The following is a 13,814-nucleotide window of genomic DNA, read 5'->3' on the forward strand; positions in this document are numbered from 1 at the left end:
TTTGAGTTTTTTTTTTTTTTTTTTTTTTTGGTCATGAAGGAAAAAAATTCCTTTTGCAAAAATCCAGTAGTTAAAAATGTGCGCAGAAGACGTGTCGTGACTGAGCAATGTTCATGAAGATAATTTATACTGTTTGAGCACTGTAAAATCGTTTACGGGTTAACTACCTATTAAGCTAATGTCAGACACGTAACTGATAATGTACTAAGGTTCCAGAAACATGTTTTAGTTCTCGCATTCCAGTCCTCAGGGTTTCCAGAGTTAAGGAGAAGGCGGAGCATAGCGTTGGATTTTTGGAAGAAATCCTTCCCAAAGAAAACCTGCTTGCAGACATTGTCAGCTAATGCGCGGGCGTAACATGCGCAGCAGAGACAATTTTAAAAGATCCGGCAGCTTTCCTGGTAATTGGCTGTTTCCTTTAAAATTTTTGAATTTTTTAATATCACACCAAGAGGCTAGCGCATGTTGACTTTATGGTAGTGAAATGACTCCTCCAATCTAAACTTTTTCTTGGCATTCAGAACATCTTTAAGATTTGGAGATAACCGCAACGCCTGAAGAATTCGTGCGCGGAGTAAGACAGTACGTAGAGGAACCGGAAAAGCTCGAGGCCAAGATGGTGGTTGTAAAACGCAGCGTTGACGATTGGTAAGGGGCTACTTAGGTTAAAATAACTCTGGAGTTTGGAAGAAAATAACGTGTCTTTGGGAGATAGCTTTTACCTAGGAAGGACCTATGCAACATTGGAAAAATACCAAACCGTATTTTACAGATTAGCTTTCGGAACGAACATGGAACCTGGCGCGTACAACTTCCTCCCCCCTCCGGAGTGCCCGGTGTTCGAGCCTACCTGGACAGAGTTCAGTGACCCGCTTGGCTACATCGCTAAAATCAGGCCCATCGCTGAGAAGTCGGGTATTTGCAAGATCCGCCCACCCGCGGTAAGCCTGTGATGCAAAATTTAGAGTGAAAGTTCTTTTTATATTGAGCGCAGGGTCAGTTTGCTGTGTTAACAAGCCCTTACTTTAAAATTAAGTGAATCCTCTACGTAGCTGCTAATTTTTTATGTTGTAAATGTCTTACCAAAACATGTAGTCTGAAAACTTACTGTTGGCAGACCCCATGAACTAATAAATATGTATTTTAATAGCAAAAAGAGCCGATTAAATTTTGGTTCTGGGCTTTGCGAAAATTAGGACTTTTTGTACTATTTGTCTTTTATACTTGCCTTGAAGGACGTTTTAATGTATTTAGAAGTATTTCAGATGTAACTGAAGGTCTTAAGAAGTTACGTGAATTCATGCTACCGGGCCTTCGTGGTTTTCATTTTCTGGTGCATCTTGTGCCATGTCTGTAAAAATGATACTTTAAAATACTAGCCAGTGTGACTCCCTACCACCAGTTAAAGTGCTCTTATTTCGTTTGGAGGCCTTCCCTCTTGCTATGGTATACAGAAAACTGCACATTTGTAATGCTGTTTTGTTTGCCTGAATTCTGTATGCAAACTGAAATAGCTTATTAACAGTGTATACTAAACAACTAACACAATGTCGAGGTTATATGTCCACTTACTGTGCAACATGCTGTTCATCTTCAGCCTGACAGCATTATTTTCTTTCTGTTTGAATGTTGTCCCCCACCCCCCATAGTAGTAATTTATCTACTCTTCTTTGATACACTGCAAAGAATAGGAAAACATAATGTTCTGATCTTGAAAGCTAAACAGTTTCTTATCCATATTGGCTTTATCTTCATTTCATTAACAATCTTTCTCATAACTTTTCTCTCTTATTTGTTTTAAAGTCAGCTTTTATGCCTCAGATTGTGGCAGTTTGGGATTTTGTTTTGTTTTTTGTCTTCTTTTGGAGGAGTTATACCACAGAGAACTCTTTTTTTCCCCCCTGCAGTTATCTGAACTTAAAGAAGGAACAATTTGAAACTTTTGCAGTCGAAAATTTTAATCAGTTTTAAAATGGAGAGATAATGATGTTGCGAACAAATTTTTCTTTATGCTTTGCTTTGCCGTAATGGCCAGATTCTTCTAGGACTGGCAGCCTCCCTTTTGCAGTAGAAGTGAACAACTTCAGATTTACTCCACGCATCCAGAGGCTAAGTGAACTAGAGGTAAAATGGAAAGTCACTCTCTTAAAGTGGAATCTGAACTCCAGTCTTACTTTAATGTAGTTAAGAGCTTAGGTTTTGAAATTGAATACATTTTTGATTCTAACACCAGCTTCATTATTTCCCAAAATACTGATCTTGGAGAAAGTCGTATGCAAAATAACAGGACATGAAGGGAACTTTAAATTTCTGGAGATGAGTGACATATTTTTTGCTGTAGACTAGTCTAAAACTAAACTTACTAAGACAATGACTAAACTTCTTAAAGATGATGCACATTAAAAAACTGTAATTCCCCATGTTTTTTCTCCCTATATTATCATTTTGGATTTTCCCTGATTTCTTTACAGAAACAAAAATTTGGACAGAAATATGGTTCCCTAAATTTCTACCTTAAAGCAGGTAGTATATTTATGATTGTAATTAGAAGTGCATTAGAGTAAGTAGGAGAAGAAAGCTGTGTTTTTAAAATAGTCAAGAGTGTGTACATTCAGTTTAGTAGTATTTTTGGAAAACTTATGAATGGTTTGGGATTCTCTTTTCTATTAAAATTTTGATTGTGGTCAGTGGCTGAAAACTCCAGAATAAGTTAGGATAAGAGAATGATAATTGAGAAACTGGTTTCATGTCAAAACTTTTGATACAGAAAGGAAAAATGTTTTATTACCTTCAGTTGTGTTTCTGCAGATGCTAGATGGGGATCTTGAGGAATATATTAGATTGAGTCTAAGTAATGGTCTTATTCAGTCCTCATTAAGCCCAGAGATAATGCTTTAAATTTAGACAGGAAATATTTTGACACCAATGCATCATTTTCCGAACTGCTCTCTCAGCTTAAAGAATGAGCTTATTTAGGCTTTTTATAGATAGGCATGGTAGCCAGGTTCCAGCCTCACAGAAAGCTGTGGAAAACACAGAATAATATTTGCTCATTCATTTCACACCGAAACAAAGTTGGAATAAGGCTATATCATAGGGCTGTCTATTCTCTAGGCCCAGGCCAGAGTGAAATTGAACTATTTGGACCAGATTGCAAAATTCTGGGAAATTCAAGGTTCTTCATTAAAAATCCCCAGTGTGGAACGGAGGATCTTAGACCTCTACAGCCTTAGTAAGGTAAGGACACTTTGGCTTTTAAAAAGAAAACAGCAAAAAGCCTTCCTTTGGAGACCCTCTGGTTGAACATTGTATCAAGATGAGTAGACACCATGGAGAGAACATGAAGCCTGCCAACATTTTTTCCCTCTCAGTAGTGATTATTAGGTTATTATAGAGAAACCAGGTTTTAGGGAGAGCCAGTTGTTCCATGAAGATTTTTATTCTGAAGGGACTTCCTGTACCAATCCATATTAAAGCAGGTGGATTATGACTCAGTCTTAAAGATGACAGCCTTGCTTTGGGTGTTTGAAGTGTCACTTGGGATCTAGTGTTGCCAGCATTTCTTGACCCAGTCTTTGAGTTCTAGAATGACCAGTATTGGGGGTATTTTAAGCCTCACTGCAGTTTTTTAGGTTTACAGTGTGTGCACAATTAATCATACCCTTTATCCTTTCAGATTGTGGTGGAGGAAGGTGGTTATGAAGCCATCTGCAAGGACCGTCGGTGGGCCCGAGTTGCGCAGCGCCTCTACTACCCACCAGATAAAAACACTGGCTACCTTTTAAGATCTCACTATGAACGTATCATTTACCCTTATGAAATGTTTCAGTCTGGAGCTAACCTTGTGGTGAGGCCCCTAAGCTGGTTTGAAGCCTTATGTTGTTTTGTTCTTTTTGCTCTTACTTTAGCTTTTTTGGGTTGAACTTTCTCATGAGTAGTCAAGGTTTGAAGAATCTTAAGTTCATTGACAAAATTAAAAGATGCAATTAAAAAAATAAAAGAATTAGTTTTGTGAAGTATTTTGTAGCTGTATGAAGAAGTTTATACCTTCTAGGTTAGATAGTTGGGAACTGGACTGTTCCTTCCCTGCATATTACAGCGTTGGTATCTATTTGTGATCCTTTTATAATCAAGTTGTTAAAGTAAACGTGAAACAAAATTAGTTCTTTTTTTTTTTTTTTTTTTGTCTTTGCCATTTCTTGGGCCGCTCCCATGGCATATGGAGGTTCCCAGGCTAGGGGTCGAATTGGAGCTCTAGATCTATGCCACAGCCACAGCAATGCAGGGATCCAAGCCACGTTCATGCAACCTACACCACAGTTCATGGCAACGCCGGATCCCTACCCACTGAGCAAGGCCAAGGATTGAACCCGCAACCTCATGGTTCCTAGTTGGATTCGTTAACCACTGAGCCGTGACAGGAACTCTAAAATTAGTTCTTATTTTAGTTATTCCTCATGAAATAGTTACAAATTTGCTAAACTTCTTGAGGGTAGTTCACATAAAAAGAGTTTAGGAATAAAACGCTGATGTTACTTAAGCTTAATTCAAACAGTGAGAATTGATTTAGCTTGATATCTTAGATAATGTTTATAGGTTCTTTTATCTGCAAAGCGCTTTTAAAATTATATGTATCTATGTGTATAAACATATTTAATCAACACATTTATATTAGATTTGATGGTTTTTTATTATCCCTTTGTCAGAAAAGGGAATTAGAACATAAAGGGAAGTCCATTGTATTTGCACAAGGCATATAGAAATTAAGGGTAAAACTCCAGGTTCAAACCTAGCAGTCTCACTAAAGAGATTGTGGGTCTTTGTATACATAAACAGAGATGTAGGAGTATTTTCATAATATATTCTGTCAACCCAAAGGACAAAAGAGGTAGGTTTGTATAATTTAGAAGTACAGCTTTTGTTGCCAGAGATTTAAGATGAAGAAATTCCTTGGTAATTTTCTGATTGTGAGTATGACTTGATTCCTGATGTTCCATTGTCCCCTGCCCCCAGCAGTGTAACACTCATCCATTTGACAGTGAGGAAAAAGACAAGGAGTATAAACCCCACGGCATTCCCTTTAGACAGTCTGTGCAGCCTTCCAAATTCACCTGTAGTTGGTGGGCAAAAAGACTACAGCCTGATGTAAGTACCTCTTTTTTTCTTCCAAAAAGTGCTGGAATTTATCTGTGACTTGCTTTTGGGGATAGTTCATTTCTGTAAGACTTCCATTTTTTTTTTTTTTTAACTTATAACTGGTTCATGGTTGAATCAATTGAAAATGAATGACTGACTTTGTTTCATGGGTATGGGTTGTGATTGTTTTGACAGTTTTCGTTTTACACATTTTAGAAGCAAATTAATGTTTTAGAGGTTACTTTTATCAGTCTTGGGTTGGTTTTTAGGAAGATACTGTACAGTTTTTTGACCTGTTTGTTTTCCTTCTGTATTCTTTTATGAGATGGTCAGATGCTGCCATAAGCAGTGACATAAGACTCAGGAAAAAAAAATACATTATACTCAGGAGACACGGCAGAAAGCACGAGCATGGGGCAGGAATGAGGGGTGAGCCTAATCCACAGCATTAATTGGGGTTTCCACAGGAAGTGCAAGGCAGTTTAACCTGTTAGGATTGGCTTGTTAACAATTCTGATGAGCTTTAATCTACAGGGTGATTTCCTAATTTCCTGGCATATGGCCTTGTATTAAAACAGAAGTATTGTTTCCTAGAGTCCATGAGCCAAACATGGGAGATGTAACTGTGGATTGGTTAGTGTGCATTTCACAGGTGTGTTTTCTACTGAATGCTTTGCTATCTTGAAGAATTGGTAGCCTGGGAAAGGCAGTCTCTCCCTAGCTAGAAAAATTTTCAGGATGTCAAACATGATATACAGGAATCTTACTGTCTTGCCTTGCTTAGCCTGTTTTGTATGTTTGCATTCATTTTCATAACATTTCCATGTTTCTACTTCTAAAATATCTTAAATTAGGGTAAGGTTATGTATCCTTCTTATAAATGATCCTATTTTTTTTTTTTTTTTGGTCTTTTTGGGGCCACACCCACAGCATATGGAGGTTCCTAGGCTAGGGGTCTAACAGAGCTGTTGCTCCTGGCCTAGGCCACAGCCACAGCAACACCAGATCGAAGCCACATCTGTAACCTACACCACAGCTCACAGCAGCAGCAGATCCTTAATCCAGTGAGCAAGGCCAGGGAGTGAACCCACAACCTCATGGTTCCTAGTCAGATTCATTTCCGCTGCACCACAATGGGAACTCCAGTGATCCTAATTCTAAGTGTTAAAATATTTTAACATTAGATTATAGAATGAAGAGATGAGAAATAGTATTGTTCAGGTTATTGAAATTCAAGTGAATTTTGCACTAGAATTTTAGTTCTTTATAGTGAGAATTATCTGAAAAATTGAACAAGAAGAAATGAACATGTAATAACTCGGAAACATATACATTTATTTGAAAGTTGAGCACCAACCAAAGAGTGCAACAATTTTTCAAAATCAGACACTATAGACATTTTTTTCTTAAGAGTGGAATTATCCACTTTGCTGGAAAGTTTTAAAAATTCTTTTAAATTGTATGATTACTAAAAGACATAATGGGGTTGTACTTCCAAAATATTACCAGAAAGATTATACAGATGAATTCTGCATAAATCAGAGAAGAAAACAGATTTCTTTAGGGGTAAATTGTGAGGATTTATAGATGACGTTTTCCGTTTCATGCATAAGTGTTTGTATAGGAATTCATAGTAAGAGAGCTAAAAGATTAAGAGTTATGTGTGTTAATTCATGTTATAAAACAAGTATTAGCTCATTTAAAAGGTATGTGCCTTGCTAGCAGTCACCTAGGTAGTATGACATTAAGATAGTATGTCATAGTATGTAGTGTAAATCATATAATTAATGATATTTTGTATTATTATAAATATATAATATGTATATTTTCATATGTATTTTATATTTTAAATATAAGTTTCATTTTCTAAAATGATATAAATTATTGTTACTATAAATATACAATAAAATAAACTATATAAATAAGGGAAAATTATAAATGTATAACACACCTAAGAGTGCCACGCCTCCAAAGCTGATGGAAATTTCTGAAAAACACAGCCTGTCTTCAAACTTTTTATATTGACCCTATTTAATTTTTTTTTTTTTTAATTTTTGCTTCTTAGTACTGTATCTGCAGCATATGGAAGTTGCCAGGCTAGGGGTTGAATTGGAGCTGCAACTGCCAGCCTGTGTCACAGCTACAGCAATGTGGGATTCCAGCCATGTCTGTGACCTATACTACAGCTCACAGCAACACCAGATCCCCACCCCCTGAGGATCCCCACCCACTGAAGGCCAGGGATAGAACCTTCATTCTCATGGATATTAGCCGGATTCCTTTCCAGTGCAGCACTGGATAATCAATTAAATGGGCATTCCAGCCATACTGAATAATCAATTAAATGTTTAGCCTTATAAATTGAAAAATCCAAAATAGCTTATAAATTGAATATACAAAATAGCTGTGTATTTTTTTTTATATTACTGAATGGCAAAAACTCTAAATATGTCAAGGATAAAGAATGCCCTCTTGTTTTAACTCTATTAATATTTCAGAATGCAATGGAGGTAGACGTGAATAATAATCAATTGTGCCCAATTTTTAGTTTATAAAAATACCTGAATGACAATGTGAAGAAAATTGAAAGAAAAGTTTTGATGTTACAGCTGTCCTAGAAACAAGAGGAGTACCATGTGATACAGGGCCGTAGGAGGAAACGTAAGTGTCTGTGAGGAGGCAGAAGGGAGCATGGAGAAAGGCGTAGGCCACTGCCTTTACTGAATTAGGAAAGGCAAGGCACAGTAGGATAAACACCTTTGGATTGGCTAATTGCTGTGATCACAGTAGGCTTTAGGGTATAGGGACTTTTTTCCTAGTTGTTTGGTATCAGGCCAGGGATTGATTTAGGGAAAAGGAAGGACTGTCTTTGTGGATGTCACATAGGGAGATTGTTGAAGGTATAAACATGGGATTAATTAGTTTGTATATGATGGGCAAACTTACCTACAAGTTATTTGATACTTCTAAAAAATGTGCTAGCCCTGGCAAATGCAATCTTCCTAGTCAGGAAGAACCATCGAAAGATGTCAAAATATAGAAAATTTAAAATGAGTAGGTTAAATTTTCTTTGACATGACATTATAATAGAATAATAAGGTCTAGGACAGATAGATATGTTGATGTATCTTCTGTTTTGAGCTCCAAATTCCTCTGTATCTTTTAATCATTTCTGCCTGATCACTGAGATATAATCTTTGCTACCATTTTATCCCTAGTTGACCCTGTGTGTGTCATAGATGGTGTGATGTTGCATATTTTCTGCGTAAATTATTTTAGAAATAAAACAAGAAAATACATTATGCATGTTTACATGTATATGTAGAATAAAATTTATAAAACCTCAGACTTTATTTGGGAAGGAAAAATGTAATAGAGATTATATTTAAAAGTAGAGCAAAAACTGAAATAGTTGATTAAAAGTTTTACTAGAAAGAGCTATGTACTTAAATGATATAAGATGTGTGTATTTTGTGACATGTGGGTCTTTGATTACATTGAGAGAAAGGAGTTAGTACTCATGATTTGAGTTCCCAACAAAACAGTAAAATAGGAGGAGTCCTGTTTTCCCATTTGTTTCCTCAACTCAGTTGCTGAAAGGAGCTTATTCACAGTTTATTTATTGAATTCTTTAGTGTGCCTTTTGCAATTAAGCTTAACTAGCCTAGTAAGTACCCAAGTACTCTCATTTCCTTTGTAGCATTAAAAAAATGGAGAGGGGTTCCCTCATAGCACAGTGGGTTTGGGTTTGTAATTGCTTTGGTGCAAGTTTGATCCTAGGCCCTGGACTTCCATGTGGTATGGTCACAGCTTCCCCACCCCCCACCCTCCAAAAATTGAGGAAGGATATTACCTCCTAGATGTCTATATTTATTTGTTCTTGCCTGATCATACCTTATTCGTAGATAAAAATATGTTATCAGTAAATAGGGTGGGAGAGATCTCACTGTGGTATAGTGAGGTTTATAGTGTCTCTGCAGTGCCAGGACACATCAATCCCCAACCTGGCACAGTGGTTGAAAGGATCTGGTATTGCTGCAGCTGTGGTGTAGATCACAACTGTGGCTCAAATAGGATCCCTCTTTAGAGAGCTCCATGTGCCATGCCACCCCCCCAAAAAAAAGAAAAAAATGGGCAAAAACAGGTTGGAGGCTAACTGATTTTAATCTCTGTGACCTTTTTACAGCCAGACTGTTTTAACAAATTTTAAAATCTAGATCTTGCCTAAAAAGCCTGTTTAAGTAAAACTAACTTCCTTCTCTGAAATTTTTTCAATAGCCAGAGCCCACAGAAGAAGACATTGAGAAAAATCCAGAGCTGAAGAAGTTACAGATCTTTGGGGCTGGCCCCAAGATGATGGGCTTGGGCCTTGTGGCCAAGGAGAAGACTTTTAGGAAGAAAAGTAAAGCCTAATAGGCTGAGGAGCAAAGTGATGGGTAAAGTACTAAAGAGGGTACTAAGGAGATTGTTTTGTTAATTTTGATGGAAGGTGGATTTACTTGTTTCAGGTTTGTATCTGACTCCCCTAGATGGAGAAGGGGTCATATGCCCCTCCACTGTTACAATGAAGAAGGAACCTAGTGGGAATAGGAAAGTGATGTCAACACTGCCAAAGGAGGACTTGAGTCACAGCCTAGAGCCCTGCCCCAAGATGACCATGCAGCTAAGAGAAAATCACAGCAGTACCCAATTTGTAAGCTCTTTTCTTTTCTTTTTTTCTTTTTTCTTTTTGTCTTTTTGCCATTTCTAGGGCTGCTCCTGCAGCATATGGAGGTTCCCAGGCTAGGGGTCAAATTGGAGCTGTAGCCGCCAGCCTACACTGGAGCCACGGCAACACAGGGATCTGAGCTGTGTCTGTGACCTGCACCACAGCTCACGGAAACACTGGATCCTTAATCCACTGAGCAAGGCCAGGGATCGAACCCGCAACCTCAGGGTTCCTAGTCAGATTCGTTAACCACGGAGCCATGATGGGAACTCCTGTGAGCACTCTTAACATTGTTTATGAACTATCAGGACTAAATGGATGCTAATGTTATTTTATCCTGTCTTAGTTTCTCCTTCCTTAAGTTTACTTTTGACACCTTTATATACAGAGAAGCTGACGGCCAAGAGGGGAAAAGAGCATATTTAAACATCGTAGTCAGAGCAGTATTCATATACTCTTAGAACTTTCTTGCAGGAGTTCCTATTGTGGCTCAGTGGGTTAAGAACCTGACGTAGTGTCCTTGAGGATGTGGGTTCAATCTCTGGGCTTGCTCATTTGGTTAAGGATCTGGCGCTCCTGTGAGTTGTAATGTAGGTTGCAGACACTGCTCAAATATGGTGGTGTTGTTGCTGTGGTGTAGACCTGCAGCTAGAGCTCACATTCAACCCCCTAGCTTGGGGAACCTCCATAGGCCATGGGTATGGCCATAGAAACAGCAGTTTCCTCCAAACTGCTGTTTTCAAATCTGGTGATGAGCATTTTCTGAACCATTACATCTCACAATGGAAGGAGATGATACGATTAAATATAAATTATGTGAAAGACCTGTTTGTTTCTGAAGACACTTTAGAATGAAATGGAAAGCAGTTAAACCTTATATTAGAACAGCAAGTATAAATGTATAGTGGATCATCTGACCTATTTATATTCAACTTGTAGATTCTACCAGTGATTACTAATTACGTGTCCTTCTTTGAATGAGCCATGCTAGTTTCTGTGGTAATGATTTGATTTTGTACCATTGATTCTTACAGTAAAGATTCATTATTATTCAATGTACACTGTTTTATAATAAATTCTACTCTTTATTGCTCCCCAAAGACGTTAATTATGCTTTATTTCTTAACATCATTTAGTCTTGTTATGTTTTTCACAAGATAATGAACTTCTGAGTGAAGTCATGATTGAAACATTGCATAGTTTTCTGACACAGGTGTGTAAAACAAATGATTTAGAATCCTGGAGTGTATTTTCATGGCACAAGCAGCTTATACTCTTATTTTATTTTTCCTGGTAGATTGACTCATATGTTTGTCGAATGTGCTCCCAGGGGGATGAAGATGATAAACGTCTTCTCTGTGGTGGCTGTGACGATAGTTACCACATCTTCTGCCTATTGTCACCCCTTCCTGAAATCCCCAGAGGGGCCTGGAGGTGTCCAAAGTGTATCATGGAGGTAAGATTGTCCACCATAGATGTTTCAGATTTAGTTCTTGGTTGTTGTTTTTTTAATCGAACCTCTTGATTGGGGAAAATAGAGCAGGTTCCTCTTGTTTTCTAGGTTAGTATTTCTGTTAGGTTTTAAATGGCTGCTGTTAGTGACATAGTAAGTGAGAGAATGGTTGGATGGATCAGCTGTAGAATGGCAGAGACTTAAGACAGAGAGGAAGAACTGTAATTCAGATGTTATAAATGAAAGAAATAAAAATAAATGTTTAGTTGATATTAAAGAAACTATTCTACCTGAGAAAACAAGAATTATCTCTAGTTGATTTTGGAGGATGGGGATTGTTCTTTGTTGATTCTGTCTTGCTGAGACATTTTGTATTTCAGGAGTGTAAGAGACCCCCTGAAGCCTTTGGCTTTGAGCAGGCTACCCAGGAGTACACTTTGCAGAGCTTTGGTGAAATGGCTGATTCCTTCAAGTCGGACTACTTCAACATGCCTGTTCATGTATATGATTGTGGAATGGGGACATAGGGATTTATGTCTAAAAGTTTTAGTCATTGTGGATATATGAGGCAGAGTACAATGGGCTGTGATCATCTTTCATACTATTATTACTGATGGTACCTTCAGAACTTGTGGAGAAAGAATTCTGGAGGCTGGTGAGCAGCATTGAGGAGGATGTGACAGTTGAGTATGGAGCAGACATTGATTCTCAAGAATTTGGCAGTGGTTTTCCTTTCTGCAATAGCAAAGAGAACCTTTCCCCTGAGGAGGAGGTAATATGGTTGGTAATTCATATTAATTAACAATATGGGCACTCCCATTGTGCTTCAGTGGATTAAGAACCCAACTAGCATACATGACAATGAGTTTTCAATCCCTGGCCTTGCTTAGTGGGTTAAAGGATCTGGTGTTGCTGTGGTTGTGGTGTAGGCAGGCAGATGTAGCTCTGAAGTGACCTCTAGCCTGGGAACTTCCATATGCTGTGGGTGCAGCCCTAAAAAGACAGAAATTCAGTTTTGTCTTAGACTGTGAGGACAAACACGAGGAAAGACATTTCTCCAGTAAAAATGGGAACACGAAAAACAAAAAGAACATGGCTAGGAGGGGTCATTTAAGGACCATAGTAGGATATATTGCAGTTACCAGTTGGGAACCACAGTGGTCCATCTTGCACCTTCCTGTAAATATTAGAAGTTTACTGTCTTTTGGTTATCTGAATGATTGAAAAACAAATACTTTGGTCAGGTTATTCATAGGTATAGTTTGAAAGAAGTAGGAGGGTTATCAATAAATGTCATTGAGCTTTCACAAATACAGTTTGTGTATTGTGTATATTACTCCAGTGGCATAGAAATCGCAAATTTTTTCTTAAAATACAGGGTGATACCTTACATAGTCAGAGACCAATTTACTTATTTATTTATTTTATTATTTTTTCTCAAATGAATTTATCACATCTGTAGTTATATAATGATCATAACAATCCAATTTCACAGGATTTCCATCTTACAACCCAAGCATATCCCCCTATCCCCCAAACTGTATCCTTTGGAGACCATGAGCTTTTCAATGTCTGTGAGTCAGCTTTGGTCTGTTCTGCAAAGAAGTTCAGTCTGTCTTTTTTTCAGATTCCACATGTCAGTGAAAGCATTTGATGTGGGTGTCTCATTGCATGGCTGACTTCACTTAGCATGATAATTTCTAGGTCCATCCGTGTTGCTAAAAATTCTGGTATTTTGTTCCTCTTAATGGCTGAGTAATATTCCATTGTGTGTATGTACCACATCTTCTTCAGCCACTCCTCTGTTGATGGACATTTAGGTTGTTTCCATGTTTTGGTTCTTGCAAATAGTGCTGAAGTGAGCATTGGAGTACGTGTGTTTTTGCGAGTTGGGGTTTTCTCTGGATAGATGCCCAGGAGTGGGATTGCTGAATCAAATGGTAGTTCTATGTTTAGTTTTCTGAGGAATCTCCATACAGCTTTTCATAGTGGTTGCACCAATTTTCAATCCCACCAACCATATCTTAGGGTTCCTTTTTCTCCACACCCTCTCCAGTACTTACTGTTTGTAGACTTTTGGATGATGGCCATTCTGGCTGGTGTAGGGTGGTACCTCAGAGAGGTTTCGATTTGCATCTCTCTAATAATGAGTGATGTTGAACACCTTTTCATGTGTTTTTTGGGGCCATCTGTATGTCTTCTTTGGAGAACTGTCTGTTTAGATCTGCCCATTTTTTGATGAGGTTGTTTGTTTTTTTGGTATGGAGCTGCAGAAGTTGTTTATAAATTTGGAGATGAATCCCTTGTCAGTCGATTCACTTGCAAAGATTTTCTCCCATTCTGTGGGTTGTCTTTTTGTTTTGTTTAGGGTTTCCTTTGCTGTGCAGAAACTTTTAGGTTTGATTAGGTCCCATTTGTTTATTTTTCTTTTATTGTTAATACTCTTAAGAGGTGGATCTGAGAAGATGTTACTGTTGTTTCTGTCAGAGTGTTTGGCCTATGTTTTCCTCTAAGAGT

At 37.9% G+C, this 13,814-nt stretch overlaps 1 protein-coding gene across 1 annotated transcript in view; it reads left to right on the top strand.

Annotated features, from left to right (window-relative positions):
* The window catches only part of LOC110257883 (lysine-specific demethylase 5D-like), a 49,571-nt gene continuing 35,986 nt past the window's right edge, over window positions 230-13,814 (top strand). Inside the window, 12 exon segments of the mRNA XM_021080883.1 lie at window positions 230-648; window positions 773-941; window positions 2,046-2,057; window positions 2,059-2,124; window positions 3,115-3,237; window positions 3,677-3,847; window positions 5,014-5,145; window positions 9,415-9,538; window positions 9,672-9,829; window positions 11,142-11,300; window positions 11,678-11,797; window positions 11,911-12,069. Coding sequence (XP_020936542.1) covers window positions 792-941; window positions 2,046-2,057; window positions 2,059-2,124; window positions 3,115-3,237; window positions 3,677-3,847; window positions 5,014-5,145; window positions 9,415-9,538; window positions 9,672-9,829; window positions 11,142-11,300; window positions 11,678-11,797; window positions 11,911-12,069 — 1,374 coding nt within the window. The 5' untranslated portion in view covers window positions 230-648; window positions 773-791.

This window comes from Sus scrofa, chromosome Y (genome assembly GCF_000003025.6).
Source record: "Sus scrofa isolate TJ Tabasco breed Duroc chromosome Y, Sscrofa11.1, whole genome shotgun sequence".
NCBI lineage: Eukaryota > Metazoa > Chordata > Mammalia > Artiodactyla > Suidae > Sus > Sus scrofa.